Below are 24,713 nucleotides of genomic sequence, written 5' to 3'. Positions count from 1 at the left end.
TTTGCATATAAGGAAATGCAGCAGAGAGAAAAAGAAAAAGTAGAAGAGAGAGGGAAGGAAAGAGAGAGAGACTCATGGAAGAAAAAAGAAGCCATGCTCGGCACGATGCTCAGGTTCTCATCCAGCTTTTTGTGAAAGTGGAACGGATTTCTGAGTGGGCGGAGATCTAATTACATATGCACACTCACAGCTCAGAGTGATGCTAAATCTGGCCGCATTGACACAGATGACACAAAATAACACAGAACAAATTGTTAAGAAAAACAGGACACCAAATAATACAGCAAAGAAAATAGCATGGCAACTGAAATATATTTGGAAAGACAACACTACACAACCATACATCACTGTTCTGCACACAAGGCTACGTCGAAAGAACCTAAAAACAGTTCATGTTTCATCATGTTTACAATGCATTATAAGGTTCCGTATTTATTTACATGAGGTATGCGTCAATCGCCTCCAAAATTACAGCTCAACTATGAACCACTCAAAACGCAGCCTCCAGTGACACAATCTGTTTAGCTCAAAACAAACCCAGTGTCACACTTTGGGTGATTGAATTGTCCAGTGATGAATGTCTAATTGTTTGCAGTGACTGGTGTGGCATTTACAAACAACGCTGACACTATTTCACACATCGTTCAAAAGAAAAAGAAGTGAAACCCAAGGAACTTTCCTAAATGTTAATGTGTACTATTATTTGTAAAACATCTGGGGCTATGCTAAACTATATGATGTATTTAAGGTGTTCATTGTTTAGCTTTTATACTGTACATTTATGGGTTCAGATCCACTTAAAAGTCCTCGCTCTCTATTACGAGCAAAACTGGTAGCCATTAACTTTCTTATCACTACTGTAACCTATAAAAATTGATTTAAAGTTTAGGTCAATATTATGGAAATGTCTTCATTGGCAGAAACCTTCAACATGCAATAAAAACAACCATGGTTAGGGTGAATTACAATTGTATCCATGCAATTGATAATTCATTACAATTATGAGGTGTAATTGTAAATAATTTGTTGCTATTGCAATTATTATTTAATATTAATTGAGTTCAGATAATAGACTTCGTAATTGTAATTGGAAATGAAAATTCTATAAAAACTGTCAATTACAAATTAAACGCAAAAGCAGGGAACCATGGTACAGTTCTATGGCATACACATATGTTCACATTCAATAAAATATGTTTCATATCAAGTTCACCTGCCAGTTCTCTTGAGGATCATTTTACCATTAAAAAAAATGAAATTGAGAGGTATACTGACAGAAAAAAGGCTCAGAAACCCACACCAAAATTATTAATACCAATATTTTCATGGAAAAGGAAGCCTAACAGCGTAATAAAGAGATAATGTGTTTTAGTGTATTTTAGTAGTATTTTACATCTGATTTAAGACATGGATCAAAACCGACACGTTAGGAGATGCTAACAGAAAGCTAACAAAAGAGGAAGGTTAAGTTCTATGAGGTTTAGATTTAATTCAGGCTCAGCAATTGTGAATAATTAAATTTGAACTTTAAATAACATAATTGTAATTACTTTCAAGGGAAAATAACAACTGTTATTTCAATTGTAATTGGAAAAAATGCCGGTCACAATAATTGTAATCGAGTTGTCATTGAACATGGATAATAGAAGATGTAATTATAATTGAAAAATGTAATTGACCCCAACCCTGAAAACAACCCTACAGCGAGTCCATGGGATGAGCCCATAAGCCTACATTGTAAGATGTATCATGAGGTTTCTACCTATTTTCAAAGCAGCATAGTTCATTCTGGATAGTTAAATAACAGCGTGAAGCAGAATATTAATAGCCAACTTAATTATTTACAGACATAGAAAAGGATCATGTAGCATACAGTGCATCAATAGCTGAACTCTTTGCACGTACAGTTGCTCTTACATCAAAGGTTGAGGAACCATAGGCTTTACATTTGTGTGATGTAGCGCTGAAACTCCAGGGAAATGAAAGCATAAGGATGAACTGGCCATAAACCCATTGAAATATTCTCATCTCCTAGTTTTGTATATTTAAAAAATCTTTGAGTTTTAATGCAGATAGAAATAAAGTAAAAGAGAGTGAAGGGCAAATTCTAAGAGTGACAACAAGGCCAATGAAACACTTGTGGAAAAGTCCATTTTGGATGCATGTGTGTGTTTGTGTAACTCACCTTAACAGTCTCATAGTTGAGTAATGAGTCAATGGCTGCATTTCCAGCTTCATTGTCTGCTTTGTTCATCTCTATTCGGAAACGAGTCCTATTTGCAAAGACATAACAGAAGGACATAAGGACGTTCATTAGTGCACGTTTCTCTTATTTAGACACAGAAAGCTCAAGAAGAAAATGTTGAATCCCTCTCAAGTTTTCTAATGAACTAGACCAAAAAAAAAAAAAAAGAAAAGCTGAATGTTTCAGTCCCACCTCCACTGGGTGAAGAGAATGGTGAAGAGCGTATAAGCCGAGAGGGTTCCCAAGGCCACTGCAGCAAACTGTCCACCACACTTATAATACTACAGGAGAGGGAAATATGTATAGTCAGAACAAATCATCTTTATGCACCATAAGTAAAGAACCACAATCAATCCATTAACTTCAATGATGGCACAATACAGCATTTTTTACCATGTTGGACCAAATGTCTACTGAATTAAGTGCTGCAAATATTGGAAATATTGCTGGTGCAAAAAGGGATCAAGCTAATATCAAGGTAATTATTTAATCAGGTGAGCTGTGAGCTTGATTAATAGCATAATTTGATTGGGGAAACAAAAGAAAGAGGGCCAGGTTTCACTAATAAATGAAATGGATTCATAGTTTCACACACCATTTAAACTCTAGGTACACTCAGGCCATGAAGTTACAAAAAACCCAGTAAAAACAAAGAAAAACCAAGAAATAAAACTGTAAGCCAACTCCCGCCAGGTTTTGATTCAACGCTGAAACTCACCAAAATGGCACTAACAAGGCCCATCTCAAAGACCGTTGGACCGAGGTTGAAGACAAGTGCGCTGAGGATAAAGGAGATGCCGCGAGTGCCGCGGTCAATGGCCTTGGACAGCGCCCCAGTCTGGCGGCTGAGATGAAAACCCAGATCTAGGTTGTGCAAGTGGAGAAAGACGTTTTTGGCAATGCGTCGAATGGAGCTCTGGGCCACTTTGCTAAACACAGTGTTCCTCAGCTCGTTGAAAAGAGCTGAACCAGCTCGTGACGCCCCATCTAAGACAGCAAGGAAAATATTAAGGAGATTGTGAGAAGCAGAAAGTGTCAGAAACAAAACGTAGATGTGACCATGAAAACACCAGATGGTTATGATGCAGTAATACTATGTAAACCATTAATTTTACTGAAGGTAAACAAACACATTTCAGCTCGCTGAGGACTGCATGAGCTCAGGCCATTAACTCAGAGGTAAGTCTAAGACAGGAGTGCCCAAATATGGTACTGTGGAGCCCCTAACATTAGCTTTATACGATTGTTTTTTTTTTAATTTGAGCTTTTCTGGTCTGTGCGTTCCAGGACAAATGGGCACCCCATACAGCAACAAAATCCATTATTACCAAATTATAACATAAAAAGTGTTGATAAAATATTCCTAAAATACCCAGTATCAAATGCATTTTTTATTATATTTTTTCATTTTATATATTTAATGTCAATAGAAAAATACCTTTAGCAGTAAAACATTTTATAAAAATAAATTAATTGGTTTCTTTAACATATTTCTATTAGTCATGAAAAACGTGAAGAAGTTCAATAAGATGACAGCAGAAACTGATTGTGCCGATAAAAAGAGAAATCTGATTACCGTACTTGATGGAGAACAATCAATATAATAATCAATTGCTAAATCAATCAATAAATGCAGCTCTAGTGCTGTGAGAAAATGTTCAGAAATAGCAAGACATAGTCTAACACATGAGCTCTAGTCTCAGAGTTCTTCTGTAATTATAGAGCTGGATGATGTCTCAGTCTGACAAAACAATATCAACAACAATGTATAAGAGTGGCAATGACTTGTTATGTTTCAGCTGTGTTTTTCATTATGTCCAACAGTGGACATAATGAAAAATAGAACATATTCATTGGGGGTAATTTGTAAAACATTAGCTTTAATTAGAAAGGTTTTCTAAAAAAGTACAGGTTTCCCTCTGTTGCTACTTAATAACTGTTTTAGGAAGGGGTTAGCGTTTACGTTTTAATTAAAGATGATCACGTGGCTTTTCTAGAGCTTGGTAATGTTAACGTTGTTAGCTAAAATACAGTAGTTGTCGATGGTCAAATGTCACAGGGAAATAAAATGCACACGTGGCAAACTCACTAAGATAAAGGGTGGTAAACCAGGTGTGTCCCTAAATCATTTGGTGACGCAGTTTCCGCACCTGCTGCAAGGAATTCACTAAGATTGCAGAAATAATTAGTGCATGTGCAGAAGTGGTGGAGACCGCCCTATTTAAATGAGCGTTTTGCTCATTCAATGTGGAGAGGTGAGGCGCACAAAAGCGCACATTGACATTTGAGGAAGTTAAATTGGAGGCAGGTGGACTTCTCTGTCTGCTGCACAAACATTTAATAATGTAGAAAGCTAAATAAAATGGGTTTTTTTTAAACAACTTGAAAACCTAAAGATATTTTTCTCCCTAATTTAATGTGCCTGCTCCGTTAGGTCCTGTAACTTGGCTCTGATCAGTCCATGAAAAATAGGCAGATTTGGACAGAAACCGTCCTATTGATCTGCCATTGATCTGATTTAATGCAGCAACACACAACATTAAAGCAAGATGTTATCAAATGACCATAACCATGATTTGGCATAAAAGCTGCAAACTCCAGCAGCTTGGGTTGCACCGATCAACGTCATCAAAGATAGAAATAGTTATCAGCTACTTTAGTAGTCAGCTCCCATGTTGCTACTTTAAGGACAATTCTGGCTCAACAGGACAACTGGTTGCTAACAGGTTACCTAGCCGCCGCCAGCTAATGACCAATCACGTGTAGTCCCTGCTTTGAAAACATGGGTAACAGGTTTGAAAGTCCACAGATACAGTGCCGTCATTTTTTTATTTTTTTATTTCTGCAGCTGTTGACCAGTTGTAACTCTTCGGAACAGAACTGTAGAAACCATCTGTATTGAAATATGTATCAAATGAAAAGCTTATGAATGCAGGTAAATAACCAAAATCAGGTTATGAAACGCCCTAATCTATTAATTGAAAGTCAGGGGTAGATTTCACCATTTGTTACAATGTTTCTGTGAAAATAAACGTTTAACGATGGTTAATTTAATTCTAAAACTTTATCAGTAGTATTCAACTTTACTAAGTACTAACTGCATCACTCATATGTATACATCTTTGTGAGTTTGAATCGTGAAAGTAAATTAAATCTTAGATGGGAATCATTGATGACAAGAGATTCTGAGGATACCTCACATGGTCCATGGGGGCTACCTGGGGCCGTGTTGGTGACCCCTGATTTGGACTAATACATGGGTGGGGTGCACAGTACAGAATGGCTGGTTCCTGAGTACTGTGCTTGTGCTTTTGTATTTGTTTAGTGAGGGAATATTTATTGACTTTATCAATTACAAACAAGAGTGCAAAGTTCCGCTAACCGCAAAATATCGTCATTCAAACTTTGAAGGCTTGTATGAAATTGCAATGCCCCATTAATAATACAGAGCACAATATAGTAGGCTCTATGGAAATCCCTACTTATTGGAAAAATCGCAATGAAATGCACAGGTTGGATAATTCAGGATTCAAGTAGACATATTTGAATCAAATTTCATAAAGATCAGTTAACTACGAACCAAAATATGTATTTTTGAAATTTTCACAAATTATACCAGATAGGGATCTTCTGATTCTTCACACCGATCCAGAATCAGCATATTGATCCAGATCCCTTCCAAAATTCAATAAAATCTTCCATGGCCTAAGTTCTGTCTTTCGTTAAAATTTTGTCAAAATCTGTTTAGAACTTCCGACGTAATCCGGCTAATAGACAAACAAATATATAAACCCTGGTGAAAATAAATAGATAGATAAAACATTTGTTTTTCTTACAGAGAAAGCCCTTCTTCTGTTTCAAATAAAATACATTTAACCAAGTTCACCTACATCCAAATACCGTATTTTTCGGACTATAAGGTGCACTTAAAATCCTTTAATTTCCTCAAAAATCGACAGTGCGCCTTATAATCAGGTGCGCCTTATGTATGAAATTAATATGTCAAAATGTTTTAGTACAACTTTGGTAAACTATGAAGCTGCACTGCTTGATGGATTTTTGCGCTTTAGAGCTACCGTAGTCAGGCGCCTCGTGGAGTGATATGTACCTGTACTGTGCTTCAACATACTGAACTGAAAAAGTGAGTGTATTGTTCTGTATTTTACGTGTTAAACCTGAACAATGTTGAGAATTATTGTTAATGAGTTGAATAAAGTTTGACTTATCTGACTATTTTGTTTCGCTTAATGCGTCTTAATAATAATATTAATAATAATCATAGTAATAATAATAATAATAACAAACCGGTGCACCTTATGTATGAAAAAAGACCCAGTCAGACCCATTCATGGATAGTGCGCCTTATAATCCGGTGCGCCTTATAGTCCAAAAAATGCGGTAAGTGTTTTTTAATCTTTTTTTTTTAAAGTAGTTTATGATGTGACTGTACCCTGTGATGGACAGGCGCCCTGTCCAGGGTGTACCTCTGCCCTGCCTAGCGCCCTTTGAGTGCTGAATATAAGCCACCAGCAGACTCCTGCAACCCTGAACAGTAGCAATTGGTCACACTATAAATGAATGAATGAATTAACGAATGAATGAATGAATTAACGAATGACTGGTTGACTTACAGTATGTTTCAGAGTATCTGACTTGATGACTATTGAGATAGTCATTAGTTGCAGCCTTAGTGTTGGCAGCTAATTTTATCTTAGGTTGGTGCGTGGTGTTACACAGCAGTGACACGACATATAGTTTTAATGATACCTATAATAGTCATAGGAGGTATATAACTTTTATCATAGGCTTTAAAGCCGACCAGAGACACTTGCAGGAGCTCTTGGGCTGACAGAATTATTTTTTTATTGCTTTTTATCATCAGCTCAGCTCAGAATTAAGACAAGCGCCTCACTTCACGCCTCACTGCGACTTGCTGTACTTACAGGGACTGTTTGGACAAAAGCAAGAGCTCTCAATAAACACAATGTAAGAAACCACCATGGCCTTGGCATTACACCATAAAAAACAAGTCACTTTCAAAAGAATATTAGTGAAGTCTTCTCTGCAGCTGCTTTAGAAATATGTCACCTCTGTGTGCCAAAGAAACCGACAGGTATCAAACTGCAAAATCATCAGCACTTACAAGAATTTTTTGTCAGGATTAGAAGAAGGGAACTGAGATGCATTAAAAGGCTCATGATGTAAACAGGGTGTGGGAGTGGGGTGAGGGGAGTGGAAGGTTTTTGTGGGGTGTTGCTATGAATGTGAAGGTAAAGGTCAGCTTGATAATAGGCATTCCCGCAGTCCCCTCTGATGAGCACAGCACCTGCTAGTGAAACACAAGTCTGGGACTTACAGCCAATCAGCATGGCTGTTGCCATGGTTGCCACGGTGCTTGGCGCGTCATTCAGGTTCAGCATGTGTCCCGACATCTGGTTAAGCTCGTCCACAGCATACTTAAACATGAAGGGCACCGTCACATTGGTGAGCTTTGGAGATATAGAGGAAAGAAAAAAGAAGAAAGGAAACATTGTCAAACAGCATGTTACAAAAACACTTGTGGTGAATTCAATCGTTTCTTTTTTTAGGAATAAGATCAATTAGTTTTTCAGGCTTCAAAATATATCTACAAAAAATGTAATTAAAATTAAAAATATATAGCTGCAAAAACTTTTTAAAAAGGCTACAGAGCTCTTATTTCTTAATTCTTATGATTATTCTACAATTCTATATTTGCCTAAACATTTTGGCAGAGTATTGCTGTGACTGCTTCCTTTTTTTGTTCAAATGTATGTTTTATGTTAGGTATTTGTAACTATATTTAAATCCACAGATTGGCAAACCAAAAAAAATCTGCATAGATCAGAATATCTAATTAAATGTTTGCCAATATGAACACTTTATTTTCTGCTTCCCCCTTTTTTTTCTCCTTTCCACAAATTTTACAAATATTCTAACCCCCAATCATGTCTGCATTGTGTCTTTGTCCAACCTGTGAATGGCCAGCCTTATATCTTACGAGTTTGTCTTTTGTTTGTCAAAGCAGGTTATAAAATAGGCTATGTAAATGTATTTTGGTGAACTACATTTACATAGTTTATTTTTTATGCCTCAACTGTTTCTTTAGCACTGCTCCGGTATACACAAGAAATTATATAATGTTTTCGGTTTAGTCAAAATTATTTACCTTTTTATGAGTGGAATTTTTTCCAATTTCATTGTGAATATTTGGTAATATTTGGTATATGTATATTGTATTTTATCATTTATTCACCCAAATGAAAAGAAAGGGACCTTGTCAGGCTCTATTTCACCTGCTTTACAACTCATAATTGATTACTGCCTCCTGTCTTTTCAAAAAGTTTACTATTTTAACCAATGACAGTAGATTTCACATAAGCAACATCATATAAATCTGTCTGAAAGAAATAAACTAAGTTTGAATCCTAGGATGCTGTAGGATGAGTTAAGTACACATTCAAAGTGTTTCCATCTTAAAGTCCAGTTTCAGTGGAATTGATGGGAGGTACAGGTAAAAGACTAAAAATGTTGGAAATAGTTTAGTCATGTTTTTGTAAAATCAAAGGGGTGCATTAATTATTGAATATACTAGGGCACCTATTCTGGTGACCTAAAGCACTACGTTTTGATGAAAGCCCTCTTTCGCCAGACTAGAGCTTTGATCCTCACACTGTTAGGCGTGTCTCTAAAAATTAGGCGTGGTGCAGAGATTCTGCAGCGCAGTCCAGTTGGAGGACAGTGCGGTGCATCATGTATGCGCTACAATAAAGACTAGAAAACAGACTTTGCTCCATGGAAGAAGGTGTTCTATATCACAGGCAGGGTCCAGTGCAGACTGCAGACACAATGCTAGTGTTCACCTACATGAACAGGTTTTTAAACCGATTTCCAATTCTTGTCTCAGGCACGTTTATCTAACTGAACCACAAACCTGAATAATAAAAAAGTTTGATCCAGTTGAAAGAGGTGGGGCATCCTAAGATAAAGATACCCCACCTCTCTGCTCTGAAAACACACCTTGAATAATTACACAAAATAGGGGCCTATGTTTTAATCAATGGGGTGTTTGAACACTGTCCAAAAAACATGTTTACACCACAATTGTCCACATGAGAAGAAAGCAGTGAACAAAAACAGATGCAGCAGAGCCATAGCTCAGATTTGGTGATGAATTATACTTAAGACGTTAAGATGCACATCTGTAGCTTCAATAATTGGTTTGGAGGAAAAAATCTCTGTAACAGATGCATGGTGGATAATTAGTGTCATTAAAGGGGACATACAGAATTATGAAAAATCCACTTTTGCAGTCTTTTTTAACACAAATGAGGTAAGTGAGTGTCCACACAGCACACAAAATGTGAAATAAATCCATCCAGTCATTTGTTTGTGGTCTGTGTAAGTCTTACAACACAGAGAAAATTGCTCTTCAATCAGTTTCAAATTTTCTACATTTGTGACATCACAAGTGAAATCTGGGGAAAAAATACCCTTCCCTCCGCCTGTATCTACCCATAGACTCCACCCCCACCCTGATGAAAACTTTTGCCAAAGTCCACCATTTTTTTTTTCTTGCTAGCGAAGGAGTGATGGCTACCGGCAAAACTAAACATAGAACTTGCCTGCTGCCGATGTCGCTCCTCCACAGTGAACATACACTGTAGTGTAAGCACTATTTGTTCATGCTGAGATATACTCTGCTCTTGTGGTTTCCAGCACATCTTGTGGTTCGGTGTAAGACCAGGGAGCATTTTAACACCACAGTTTTAGTACCCGTTATATCACCCCATATAGCTGATCTGACGCGGTTGGACAAAACAAATGAATATCAAATGTAGTTAGAAGAGCATAGTTGGAGAAGAAAATGACTTAGCAGCTTAACACTCCGTTGAGAGTTTGAATGAGTGCTGCTGTTGCTAGATAAATACGGACCCTGAAGCACTGAGACAGAGTCACAATCACAATAACCGCTTAAATAGCCATGTGTTTTACTGTAATGTAACGTGTTTTTGGCTGAAAACAATAACAACAGTGTAAATAGCACAATAAAATTGCTTTGGTCATCACAGATTTCCCTCATAAAAGAGCAAGACATGAAAGTCAACGTCTATAGACACGCCCACTCATGAATATGCATAGGCCCCTAAACAGCCCGATTTTTAGAACTGCTCAGAAAGTCACTTTTAAAAGGGCTAAAACTCTGGAAAACAGGCGAGTTTGAGAAAATAATCCTCAAATACTATTTTTGGGGGGTTGTTAGAACAAATGGAGATGGGTGAAAAATAGCATGTTACTGGACCTTTTAAGTTCACCTGCTAAAAGTGGTCTTAGTGTTAAAGCTGAGCTATGTCCTCCTTTCCAAGTCTTCTGTAAAGCTTGTCTGTACAATATGAAACCCTACATGCCCAGAGGCACAATACTGTATTGCAACCTCAACATTTTCCCATTGGGTGCATTCAAATCTATGCATACAAGGAGACCTGCATGTATTCCTCTTGACTGGCTGTGCTGATGCTGCTCTGCTGAGGAGGCTGCTGCTTCCTGCTAATGGAATTGAAATGGTTATTAAGGCTAATTAAAAGCACAGGGACAGCTGTGTGACTCAGGCTGGGCGGTACGCTGCGCATTAGGACAGCATCATACAGACAAGCAGTTTTTTTTTTAATTTCAAACTCATTTCAATTGAACCTCTCAACCCCTGGTGCAGGGGAGGGTTGCATTTTGTTTCCTTGTGCAGTCAAACACTGTGTGATATTATTTTGTTAACAATATCAACAAAAAAAAAATATGTGGAAAACACAAGCAGAGAATAACACAAACCTTTCTTCAACCCGACTACAGAAGTGCACCAAATAATGCTCCATTTATACAGCCAGTGCTCCATCTCCAGGGTTCTTTTCTTGATACACATGGTATTAGAGTCAGACAATAGAAGTCCTTAGAGGCCCTCAAGGAAAAACAATATCTACCACTTTGCTACCAAGACAACAGGACATGACATAAAAATACCCTGAGCCTATTATCCCAGGCCCAAAACATGTTTGCAATATTACCACTAATACATGATAAGGTTGGATGCGCTCTTTTAATCCGTTATAGGCCAGCAGTGAAGATTAAATCAACACTGTGTCAATCTGTACCTGGCAATGTCATCCCGTTATATAGAGACACTGTGTCAAGTGGAGGGGAAAATGCTCCGGGCTACGCAGAATTAGTTTAAGCTTATACTGTGACATACAGACTGACACACAGAGAAAAAGGGCTTCACTTTAGGCCTAGAGAAACAAGAGTGGGTCCACAACAATTAGCTGGAAATGAAAATGTCACTGATAATGTGGCTTACAGAGGTGGGCTATACTCAAACCAACCACCTAATTATTCTTTGATTGAAAAATTGCCACCATGTTGTTGGAGGCTTTGGTTTCATGAGACAAATTGCAGAAACGAGGGTACCTCCAACCAAGCAGGAAAATAGAAGGCAGAGATTGGATCACATGTACAAGTTCTCTGCTCCTTAGCACACACTAGAGGGAGCCATGCTGAGTGGCAGCAGGACATGCTTATCTAGGAGCTGTGAATTTGAGATTGTTTTCCACGGTGTGAATTAGAAACCATCAACAAAAGTAGAGGAAATACACCACACACTAATTGATGCAGGCTATTAATTATTAACAACATTACAAGAAGTTTAAAATGAATCTATTGTTTGGTTTGACATGGATGCAAATGTAAAAAGCAGCTTGAAAGGCCTTGTCGAAACCAATGTGTTGTCATCAAGCTCTGCAAAAGCATGATAATGAGCCATTCAGCTGATTCAGGTGTGTTGGAGCAGGGAGACATCTAAAAGTCTCAGGAATCTGGCCCTCGAGGACTGGAGTCCGGCACCCATGATCTACAATCATCAAACGAAGGCTCTGTCCATTCTGGGGCCGCTTCCTACATGTTTGAGCAAGCTGGCACACAGCCAAGAGATCCGAACGATGACAGAAAAAGAAAAAAGGACACAAAGCATCGACGATAGGTCAATTAAGGCCAATTAGGTTTTAAGTTAAAGCTGATGGAGACAATCATTTTGTAATCGGATAAAGATATAGTGTAGTCTAGGGCAATTTTTTTTCTAGTTTCCTCCCAGTTTTCCCTCATGATATCACCTCACTCCGCACAGCATTAAGTGCTGGCCGCGTTCGGAACTTTCCGTGTAAACCCCTAAATTAAACATTTGCCATAGTTTTGCAACAACTTTCAGTCCGTGAAAACACCAAAATGTATTGAGAAGTCACTTTAGCAGTGTTTCTGGGGGCATACGCAAGAAATCAAGCTAAGAATTAAGTAAATAAAACACTTCTATGCATCTGTCTATCCCAATTTACATCACCTTCTTACTGGATAAACTTTTAATCTGCATATTTTAGTCGACAAGATCTGTAACAGGTTTAGTCAACTAAAATCTTAATTTCATTTAGTTGACTAAAACTAGACTATAACTTCAAAAGTCCTGATGACTAAAACGAAAATGCATTTTGTCAAAAGAATGATTAAAACTATCAAAATTTGTGAATGGCTACTTGTCGATATGTTGCCCGGAAACCGACTGTATGCCCAATATGGACTTAAGATAGGAATGAATGAATGCTTTCATTTGGTTTTGTGTCATTGTTAAGTTTTTTTTTTTACAGCTCAATTTGAGCTTCAGTGACTGATAACCCATATAGAAAACTAATCAGAAAATGTTCCAATATATAGCCTAAGAAATGAGAAAGACAATGTGATGCAAAACAAGGAAAATGTTCTATTTCTCAGATTTATTCAATATAAAACATTTGAGCCGACGCCAGTGCGGAATATCTTACCACTCTCTGATCACTAAAAGGCAACATAGGGTGAATAAAAAGTTAGAAACAAGAAACCACACTGTCGCCACCTACTGTTAGAGTTGCCAAGACCACAATGCTGCAAAAATAGTTTCCTACCCTAATAAACATTTTGACAAGGGAAAAAAAACTGCAAATTGTAGTACATTTTGATGAATCTGTGGAGAACACCAAAGCTGTTTTAATCATTTCTAAAATGTTTATGTGTTCAGCTAATCATTATTTATGTTGTAGGTCTGAGGTTTTTGGTGGCAACCCCCCCCCACACACACACCCTATTTAGACTAAATCTGAAAAGAAATGTCCAGATAGCTGATGGTGTAGCAACTTCCCACCATTTTCAGTCAGTTCTGAAATAAACACTTTATTGAAGTCTCTGGCTACATCTGCTGCAACAAGCTGCCACTCCTAGTTTCTGCGACTGCATTGTTTCTTTATCTTTTTTAATCTTCAACAGCACACTTGGAGAAAAAACTTGTTTTGTTGCTAAGTTCAGTCTTGAAATTATGCATGTGACTTATGATATGAAACAGGTGAGTTGTTAGGTGAGTTGATTTATCCCTGTTTTAAGCCGCCTAGCCAGATGTTTCTGTTTCAGCTCAACACTGCTTCTCTCTCATCCTACAAGGGCATAATATGAGGATTATCAGCACCTGTTCAATATAATTAGTTACACCTGATGCTAACCTAAATTCTTACTCAATTATGAAAGTAAAAAATATAATTGGACGCTGGTTAAAATGTGTGAAAAAAAAAAAGATACTGTGATAAAAAACTTTGATCATACGGCCCAGAAGTAGTTAAACTAAAGTTGCCAAAACAGTTCTTTTAAAAACATTTTACATACCTTGGATCCTGCGAGCAAAACCAGAGAGAAAGCAACCCGGGCTCGAAGGTCTGGCCGATCTTTTGGCCAAACGTAGGAAAGCATTGCAGACAGAATCTGAGTTGTGTTCACCTCCTTCAGCTTTGAAAGAAAAACATATCAAATCATGAATAAATCAGTCAACTCTTAAAAAACATGTGTACCATTGTGAAACAGGTTAGTTTTACCCTACTGATGATGTGTTGTTCCAATAGTAATCTTATGTTGTTTTAATAGCTTTAGCATTTTCTTTGATGATGTTTTTATAGTTTTAGAATGATCTATTGTGCTGTTTTTATAGTTTTAGAATTATGTTTTATCCTGTTTTTATAGTTTTAGGAATGTTGTCTTTTATGTTGTTTTTTATAGTTTTTCGGATTCTTCTTTTATGTTTTTTTTATAGTTTTAAGTTTATCTTTTAGGATTACTATCCCAGTCTTTCCTCAGAGTGGGCCCTCTGCACTAGGGGCTGTGATGGGCCATGGTTGCAGTGGTGCTGTCTCGTGGTCCTCAGTGATGGTGAATAGCTTCTGCTATTTTGCTGGACTTGGGGCTCTGTCTCATCGCCTTGTGCCCATGGTCTGTGTCCTGCTCCTGGTGCAGACGGCTCCTTGTGCAAACTAATGTAGTAATATTGATAAATATGCAATAAATTGTAAACTGTATGTTTACCCAAGATGGAGCAGAGCAAACATTTTACATTCCCTATGCCAGTCACAGTAACATAAAGATGGCTTTCTGGGCATACACAGAGAAACTCAAATGTCAGCAGGAGTCCCCTGGGACAGGACAGGACAGTCTCCAGGTGGACTTGGGGATCCAGGCTGACACTACAAATCCCAGGAGACACCTGGGCTGTCATCGCAGCTGAGACTGATATTCCACTGGTGCCAAAATGGCTGTTTACCCAAACTCCAGCACACATCTGCCACAGGGGCTGTGTGCAGGCCAAAGTATATGCAATCATTTCTCTAATCAACTCAATATGGTGGCAATGTGTAACTGGACTGTTGTATGGCAGCTCCTCAAAACAAATGACTGTGAAACTGTGCCCAACACCTGCTCTTAATCAAATACAATAAAGTGGTGTGTGCCACTGCAAAGACGGGATTAGTATTAACTACTCACTACGCCCAAGCACTAGTGGAGGAGAGGGAAGAGCATCCAAGCTTTCACAATTAAAGCCTCAGTCCTACACACTGAGAACAAAGAAAGCTGCCATCTGTTGGATTTTTAATGTACAGTGTTTTCCATGCAGTCAACAAACTACATCATGTTTTGAGGGACATTGAACAGAATTGCATGAACTATTTCCCTCCATCTTGAACGAAATTAGTTCAAATTAAATTATTTCATCATCACATGATATTAGAAATTTTACTTGTAGTGTATTATTGAAAGGAGAAGCCAATGGTCACCCCCACAATGCCTATTGTACATTTCCCAACTCAGTGCATAAATAATTTTCAGTTATTCTATACTATTTAACAGAGATGTCCAGAAGCGTAGGCGGCGGTCAGAATCGCCTACTACTCTATTTCTGGCTGCCTTCTACTCTTAAAGCTGCAGTTCGTAGAATCCTCTCTCTGCTCCGTTTTGAAACCAAACCCGAAACTCAACCTCCCTTACCGGTATATTTTCTGAACACTCTTAGCTACTTTTTTCTCAATATAGACTAGTGACAAATGTATGGACTTTATCTTGTGTTGTTGGAGATTTTTCTGGTGATTTAGAGAATCCATCATGAACGCACGTATCACTCTAGTTACTGTCCGGAGCAACGCGGCTGCTGCCGTCCGCTCGTCCCTGCCAGAGATCACACAGAGGTGGCTGTGATCCCTGCTGACTGCCGCTCTGAGCGGACTGATAGCCATCACTCCACTTCCAGACTATAAAATTAATTCACCTTGAATAAGCTTATCTTGGTTTACACGTGTCTGTCCTCACTCTCTCTGTGACACCTGTGTGTGTGTGTGTGTGTGTGTGTGTGTGTGTGTGTGTGTGTGTGTGTGTGTGTGTGTGTGTGGGGAGGACCCTGCACAGTCAGGGGGATCCATGAGGACACAAAGCGATCTGTTTATCTTCAGTATGTTTGTGGCTTTAAACTGTTGCTATTCCACCTCGGTTTTCCTCTTGATTTGCTGTGTAACTGTTGTGTCTAACGCTGATATGGAGACTTTTGCTGGGACGTCCGTCATTACACTTTTACTACCAAGGGTACCTGAACGCCCCTCGAATTTAGTCGAGCAGCCAACAGTAATGCCAAAAACAGCTCATGGAGCACACGTTTGTAGAAAGAGCTCTGATTGGCTGAAGTCCAGCATCACACCCCTCGATTTTAAATGTCATTTCACAGAGACAGGAGGAGAATAGCTTCACTGTCCACTCAGAACACTTTGATTACAATATGCTCAAAGATTTAAAGCTTTAAACATGTTGTTGAAGTTGCCATCTTAAAGATAGGAGCGCCGGCAGAGGAACATGACAGAGGAAAGGAATCACACAGCTAGTCTTTGGTTTGACTGCCATGCACCAACACACACAGAGAGAAGTGGCAGGCAGTCATTTATTGATTACCACACCCAGCAACTGATTACAACAGCTGATACTCATCAACCACGGCCACAAACAATAGTAAGGTGTAAGAGCACACAAAATAACATTCAACACCCCCACTTGCTCTTAATTTTTCTCTTTTTTTTTTTTTTTGATTTTTATTTCACCATCTCCCTGTGCAAAATCCATTCCAAGAAAATGTTTTAGTTTACCAAGATCTTTCATTTTGAATTTTTCTCCCAATGTTTCTTTCACACTTTTAAGTACTTTGCTGTCACTTGCTGCAATAATAAGGTCATCAACCCATATTATCAGTATTATTTTCTCACTTTCAGTTTGTTTGCTGTAAACACAATGGTCAGCTGAATTTTGAATAAAATTGTTTTGGATCAAAAAATCATTTAACATTTTATTCCAATTTCGTCCCGACTGTTTTAAACCATAAAGTGATTTGTTAAGCTTACAGACAAGCTTCTCCCCCGTTTTTGACTCTACTTCAAAACCTTCTGGTTGTTCCATATATATCTCACAGTCAATGGGAGCATGCAGATATGCCGTTTTTACATCCATTTGATCCAGTTCTAAACCATATTGAGCTGCAATCTGTATTAAACTGCGTACTGATGTCATATCAGCAGTAGGAGAGAATGTTTCATCATAATCAATCCCTGCTACTTGACTATAGCCTTTTGCCACATATCTGGCTTTATATAGCACTTTAACTGGATTTTCTTTAAATGTGTAAACCCATCTGCCCCCCACTGCATTTTTACCTTCTGGCAATGTAGTTAGGGTAAAGGTATCATTCTCCCTCAGAGAATTCATCTCCTCCTGCATAGCCTGGGACCACTGGTCTGATTCTGGTGAGCTCATAGCCTCCTTTAGCGTTTGAGGTGTATCACAAGCAACTCTGTAACAGTAATCAATACTGGTGAGTATAAGGTTATCATCGCATTTTATCTCACACTCATAATCTCTCAGATACTGAGGGGGTCTCCTCTCCCTCTTTGGATAACGCCTGCTCTCATCTTCCTTTTCACCTGTAGCGGTGCTTGGGTCACGCTCACCTACTCCTGTTTCTCGGGGAATTAACTTTTCCATTTGTGATAGATGAGTTTCAGTACCCTTACGCAAAACATAGTCATTTATTAATTCATCAGTCTGAGTTTGGCAATCAGTGACACTCTTTTTAATAAATTTCACCAATCTGTTTTTGACAACTCTCCCTGAATCTGGATAAAAAACTAGATACGCAGGGCTGTTTTTATCATAACCCACAAAAATCCCCTTATCACATCGAGAGTCCAACTTCTTTTTCTTTTGTTTGTAAGCATAGCATTCTGAGCCAAATTTTTGCATTTTTGAAAGATCAGGCTTTTTTCCCGTTAGCAAGAAATATGGGGTCTGTCCTATGCGTCTGTTATAACACCTGTTGCGAATTATAGCTGCTGCCTGAACTGCATAGGTCCACAACATTTTTGGTAGGCAACTCTCAATTATCATACATCTTGCCATTTCAATCAAAGTTCTCCAGCTTCTCTCTGCTGTGCCATTCTGATGTGGTGAATAGGGAGAAGAAGTTTCATGTCTTATAGTATTTTTACTAAGCAGTGATTGGTATTCTCTGGATGTAAACTCTGTCCCATTATCAGAACGAATACATTTTATTTTACCATACGGTGCCACATCAGCAATAAACTTCTCTGTACCTCTGACTGTGTCACTCTTAGCTTTTAAGAAGTATGTAAATATTGCACCTGAATAGTCATCAGTAAATGCCAATATATACTTGAAACCGTCTTTTGCTATTGGCTCAATTGGTCCACATAAATCTGTGTGTACCAGATCAAGGGAAAACTTAGATTTTTCTCCTGCCTCTCTATTCCTGCTTTGAACAAATTTACCCTGGGTGCACACTTCACATAGGTTAGGTGTTACAGTCTTACTTTTGATTTTCATCCCTACTGTGACCGCTTCCAACTTTAAGACATCCTCATAGTTACAATGTCCTAGGATTTCGTGCCATGTTTGAACGTCATAGCATCCATTACATTCATCGGCATCCTCTGTCACTGTACATAAATAAAACAGTCTATCCAGCACCTGAATTTCAAATGTCACACCATCTTTATGAATCAGTCTGTTCTGACCTTCTTTGAAGACTACAGTTGCTCCATGGGAAGTCGCCGCCTTCACTGAGAAGATGTCCTGTGGAAAGGATGGGACGTACAGCGCCCCACTCAGCATAGCGTCCATCACACGACCTTTATTGTCTCTCAGGCGAACTCTGGCCGTACCTTTCTTCAGCGCGATGCCGCTGGTCCTCTCTCCATCAGCCAGCTCCAGAACATGCTTGTGTGGTTCAAAACTTTCATCAAAGTCTTTGAATTGAGTGATGTTCCTGATGATGTGTGAGGTTGCTCCGGTGTCCACCATGAGGCCTTTCTCATTCACTCTTCCAACCTGGACTTCATTTACGTGACCGATTTTGAAGACGAACGTGTGGTCCTCTTCATCCACCGCCCGCTGCACCTTGTCGCGCTTTCTCCGCCTGCAGTTGACATCCTTGTGTGTGGAGCTCTTGCAGAGACGGCACCACTGTCTCTGTTCCCTGCGCTCTCCAGTTGTAGCAGTACACTCTGCAGCTTTATGCCCCCTCTGGCCGCAGGTATAACAGGTCAGTTTCATGCTCCAGCTTTCTTTTCCTCTGGCTTTCATCACGCTGTCACTGTCTGAATCAACAGCATTGAACCTTTCAGTGCTCTCATAGCTGCGGAGTTTGGCCTTAAACTCAACGAAAGTCAACTTCTCATCACTCTGGGTTATGTGGATAGAGAAGGGCTTAAATTGTTCCGGCAGACCTTTCAAAATCATAGCGATCAACAAGTCATCACTAAAAGTCTCTCCTGCATGTCTCAGTGACGTAATCGCTTTCTCTGCCCGGATGACGTAGTCCGTGACGCTCTCATTAACAGCTTTCTGAAGGGATGTTAACTCAGTGTATAAGCTGATCACTCGGGGTTTCCCCTTACCAGCATAGTGTTCCCTTAGAATCTTTAGCGCCTTTCTGCCATCATCTGTTGCGTCCCTCATTACAAGTGACAGGCTTTTATCATCCAATACTTGAATCAGCTCTGCATAAGCGTCTTCATTTTTCTCAGCGTCGGCCTCTGCACCTTCCTCATCATCACTGGGTGCTTCATTGATGATGGTGCTCTTTAGACTAAGTAGACGCAGGTGTGCCAGAAACTTAGTTTCCCAAAGTTCATAATTTTTCTCATCTCCGTCGAAACACAAACGACTCCATCGACCTCCAACATCTTTCCTGGGCCCATAACCTGTTGAAGTTGCCATCTTAAAGATAGGAGCGCCGGCAGAGGAACATGACAGAGGAAAGGAATCACACAGCTAGTCTTTGGTTTGACTGCCATGCACCAACACACACAGAGAGAAGTGGCAGGCAGTCATTTATTGATTACCACACCCAGCAACTGATTACAACAGCTGATACTCATCAACCACGGCCACAAACAATAGTAAGGTGTAAGAGCACACAAAATAACATTCAACACATGTCCATAAATGATTCCTTACCCCTTTAGCACCAAAAGAATGTCTGTAATATTACATGAATATCTGTAAATGTCAGGTTTTTCTATTAGTTCAATACTTGGACATCATTATCATGAATACCAGATTTCAACTTGTAAATACATTAGGGCTGTGCAATTAATCAAAATTAGATTACGATTTTGATTATTACACCCAACGATTACAAAAATAACATAATCAATAAAAAAGATTATTAAAAAAATATAAATAAATAAAATGACAGAAAAACACACAAAATTACTATAAAAGCTCTTTGTTCTTTCCTGTATTAATGCTCCGATCACTCATTAATTCTAAATGCTGACATGAACGTTGATCATGTGGCCCTCTGATCAAACAAACACATTATTTTGGCCTCGCTGTGATAAAACATGCAAAAAATGCTTTGTTTTGTGCAAAACTGAAAATAAGTGATTTTAGTGTTTAAAGGATTTTATTCATGTGTAATATATTTTACATTGTTTTGTACAAAAATAATAACTTTTTGGTTGACAAAAATTTTCGTTTGAATAATCGTGACAAAAAATATTTGTGATTTTTTTTTTTTTTTTTTAATATATAATCGAGCAGCCCTGAAATGCATCATGCAAACAAAAACTAGGTGAGAAAATACACCATGCAAAGAAAAGTGCTACAAAATAAGAGAAAAGCAACAATTACACTAATATAATGCATCAAAAGCCACTCTATAGCATCATTTTTGCAATATTATCTGGACATCTTGGATTTAACAATGCAAATTATTGCAAGTCACCACCAAAAGCTTTATACCACTGTTTGATCATATTTTTTTAAACTGTGCTACTTTCCTGATTATTTTTCGAGGCACCATGAGCAATGCTTATAGAAACATCACTTTCTAGTCCTTGAAAATTGTCTGTTCCTATCATTTTAAGGAAGTATATACCAAACATCAAAATCTTTACCCACTAATAATAATGTAAGATGGGTTTTGACCATTGTGAGACAGGTTAGTTGCAGCTTTGTAGTAGACTTTGACACAAGCATTACTACTGACCACAGACTCACATAAAGCATAGAGGGAATGGAAGGAGGAGTTGACGGACACACACACACAGGCCACTTTGTGAGCCTTGCTGCCTTACTGCCAGGCAGGTTTGGATTCACGTGTTAATATTTGAACTCTTATTGTTCTATTAAGAGTTTCCATGAGAATGAGTGTTTTTTTTTTCAGTGTACATTTCCTCTTCCAGTCCCAAGGCGAGGAAACACACTACCTCCGCAACAGTTCAACAGTTCTTAAAACAATCATGGACAAACTGACAAAGTGCTGTACTCACCACATTTTTTGGATCTTTGCTCAATCCTGATCCTGCATTTCCATGCCAACATGTACGTTTGTCTATAATCTGCACATGCTGAAAAAAAGTAATGAAATAAAATGTCACAGTTTATTCGTAGAAAAATAAAACGCTCTCTCCAACACACTTACCCTTGCTGCTTCTAAAATCCGCCGACTGTTTTCGCTGCTGTTCCATGTTGTTGTTCGCAGGAGGGGCAAATGATTTAACTACGGTAAAATATAATAGAGATGATATTTTTAGTTGAGAAAAATATAAAAATGGAAACAGGTTACATACATGGTTTATACATTGTGCTGGAAGAATTACCTTCACTGGATTTAAAACCATAAAAAGATATAACACCAGATTTAAATTTTTTTTTTTTTAAAACAACTTAACTTTTATTTATTCAATTATAAATTATTTGTATTGATGCAAAAAAAAAAATAATAAAGTGTTTCCATAATTTCCTGATTATATAAACATTTTTTTTGTTCAAAGTGTTTTTATTGTAGACATGATACAAAACAGAAGAAAAGAAAAAACAACAATGTCTTCTTTTTTTTTTTGGCTTATAACCCACCTTCCCCCTCCCACAGAACACTCCCACCCTGTTGCACCTTAAAAAAAATAATAAATTACCAATAGAATAGAAATATGAATACAACATCATTCTGATAGAATAAGTGAGGGATCCACCTGTTTAATTTGATCCAAGATGGGTTATATAAACATTTGTGCTCTGAAGTTTACATTTCCTTTTGAAATGTGTAAATGTGCACTACTACTATTATTTGTGTGCTAATTATATTACCTATAAGTTTATAATAATTCAAATAAATCTAAATTATTACATCATAACAAGAGCACTCAGGGTGGAAAACCTTCTCCAAGAACAATCAAGTACAGTGGTGAAAGGTGCAAAGGATCTCTGTGAAACGTGTACTGATAGACGCTGAAGCCAAATTCATGCTGCTGATACATAGTTTGGATTTTCTGGAGCCACGGGTCAGGCTGTGGTGTAGGAGTACGTGTCCACACAGAGGGCTACAGCGTTGACATGACATGGAAACATACGGGACACGTTGGCCTGTATCAAGAAGACAACACGCTGGTTGCTGTGCTTGCTCGCATCATCACAACATCCCTTTTCAGCTGGGTTGTTTCGTTGAGAAAAGTATTTTCACTTGAAAATGGCCCAAAAGTGCGGCACCAACAGTGGTCCGAGATGTAAGAAGTCGCCAAGTTGACACAAACCTTTATTCTCAACCAACAGCAAAATTCAATTGTAATAGCCAGGTTTCGACCCATAGAGCAGCGATTCTCAACTGGTAAATACTTAACTCATTCAGTGCCAACCATTTTCAGAATTTTTACCCCCCTCAGTGCCAGCCATTTTAGAGCATTTTGACAGATTTTTAAAGACCCACAGAATATTTTGTACTATGACAATCTGACATCTGAAACCAGATTCTGAAAGATTAGACTCTCTACTTTCATTCACATTTTTTTTTTGTTTCAAGCTTGTTTCATTCTTCTGTAATCAGAAGTTGAATAGAGGCAAGTTTTCATACAAGTTTGTGACAAAAAGCTGAGAAAAACGTTTTTTTTCTGAAAACAATCTATTAGTGACTTTGAAGCAATGTTGTTTTTTTTTTTTGCTTTCGGGACACCTCAACATTAGTTTCCTTCTATAAAACTACATAAACAACACTGAGACCAGGCTTTTGATGGCAACATTATTATTATTTTTCTATCTATGTCAGAGTTGAATGGTTTGCTTAGTGTATTTTGGCCATCCTCCAAGTCTCTCCCCCCATTAGTTCCCACACACGCAACTTCCTCCTCATCCCGGACATACCGACTGTCATTTTTTGATTGTTTTCTCTCACCATCGTGACACTCTCAATAGTACACTTAGGTACCACACATGCTCTGGTCGAGTGTGCGCTGCTGTGAGCTGGCGGGAACTTCAGAATCAACTCTCGTAGCGCCATTTTATGTCTCGTAAACTCATTTCCTCTCCCTCTGAGCTCTGCCCATCACGGTGATCTCTCATCCAAAGGTGCTCTGCTGTCACCTACATGTCACCAGTTGGTCACGACATCATGGTACAAGCTAGATATTCACCGGAGAGCTTCGTCACACTGTCTCCTAGCAACCCCAGCCGGAAAACACAATTCACGTCTATAGACGTGAATGGCACTCAATGAGTTATTGTCACTCATGTTGGACTTGTCTTTTATTTTGAAAGAAATTTTTCTTTTGACAGGCATGCTGTGAAAATGCATGTTGCACAGGAAAATATATAGATTTATGTTTTTTTAAAAAAGATTACATGTGTGTTTTCAACAGCTAATTTTGAAAACATTTTATTTGGTTGGTAGAATTCTAAAAAAAAAAAAAAAAGCAAGTGTCCCCTAGTACGTAATACGTATCTATATACCGGCAGTCTATCCATATGAAAGATGAAGATCTAAGGTGCCTGACTCGAGGATTCTTCCTTCCGCTGCCGTGGGTTCGAATACCGCTTTGTCATATTTATGTTTTAATTTTAACATATAACACAACAAATTCCACCTTTAAAAATACATATACAAAAAAATAGATATAGGGTATTTCCTGGGTTAGGGCTAAAATAAAAGGGTTAGTGGGGTAGCTAAAAATAAATATGAGTTAAAATGAAACTGACGGAAGTTCAAGTCACGTGGTGCACCTATCACATGACCTAAACTGGCCAATGAGGGGCATTTTGATGCAATGCTTTTTTATAAAAGCCCAATATTAGTAAAGGTTTAATGGTTGTTGATTAAAAGTAACAACAATTATCAATTTGATCAGATATTGATTGTTCATTTTAAAAGTAAACAGTTTATAGTCTTGTGGGACCAAAGTTTATATAGAGCAGCTAATGATGAGTCATGTGAATAAGCTGACACTACTTGTAGTAACCCTGGGAGGACAAACACTCTTATCTAACCAGTCAGTCGGCCCTAATGACACGTGACTGGGACCACTGTAAGACTCACAGACCAAGATATTGATAACCACAAGACTGTAAGGAACACACCCAACTTGTATTGTTTACCTTAAATAAACAATAATAAATAGATTATGTAATGCACGTGACTCCCTTGATTCGTACAGTTCAACACTTAGCCCTGGGGGAATTGAAAAGAAAAGATAAAGTTATTTCTGTGTCGACCTACAGACAAAAGCCATGTCTCAGGCACATGGTT

At 38.3% G+C, this 24,713-nt stretch overlaps 2 protein-coding genes across 3 annotated transcripts in view; both read right to left on the bottom strand.

The window, feature by feature from the left end:
* abcb7 (ATP-binding cassette, sub-family B (MDR/TAP), member 7) overlaps positions 1-24,713 on the bottom strand; it is a 41,116-nt gene that overhangs the window by 15,513 nt on the left and 890 nt on the right. Inside the window, exons 2-8 of one of the 2 annotated variants that reach the window (XM_028458717.1) lie at positions 21,624-21,701; positions 21,472-21,549; positions 13,985-14,104; positions 7,602-7,734; positions 2,964-3,232; positions 2,438-2,526; positions 2,186-2,273 (exon numbers count right to left, since the gene is read on the bottom strand). In XM_028458717.1, the coding sequence (XP_028314518.1) occupies positions 2,186-2,273; positions 2,438-2,526; positions 2,964-3,232; positions 7,602-7,734; positions 13,985-14,104; positions 21,472-21,549; positions 21,624-21,701 (855 nt within the window). Of the gene's footprint in view, positions 1-2,185; positions 2,274-2,437; positions 2,527-2,963; positions 3,233-7,601; positions 7,735-13,984; positions 14,105-17,331; positions 17,441-21,471; positions 21,550-21,623; positions 21,702-24,713 lie in introns of those variants that run through there. The other variant, XM_028458718.1, reaches the window with a different exon arrangement.
* LOC114470512 (uncharacterized) lies at positions 17,351-20,221 on the bottom strand. Its single transcript, XM_028458719.1, has 2 exons — positions 18,709-20,221; positions 17,351-17,468 (listed from the first exon to the last, which is right to left on the bottom strand). Exons 1-2 carry the CDS (start codon positions 19,910-19,912, stop codon positions 17,440-17,442), a joined length of 1,233 nt encoding a protein of 410 aa, XP_028314520.1. The 5' UTR covers positions 19,913-20,221; the 3' UTR covers positions 17,351-17,439.

This window comes from Gouania willdenowi, chromosome 10 (genome assembly GCF_900634775.1).
Source record: "Gouania willdenowi chromosome 10, fGouWil2.1, whole genome shotgun sequence".
Lineage (NCBI taxonomy): Eukaryota > Metazoa > Chordata > Actinopteri > Blenniiformes > Gobiesocidae > Gouania > Gouania willdenowi.
This window is presented reverse-complemented; position numbering and strand designations above follow the sequence as displayed.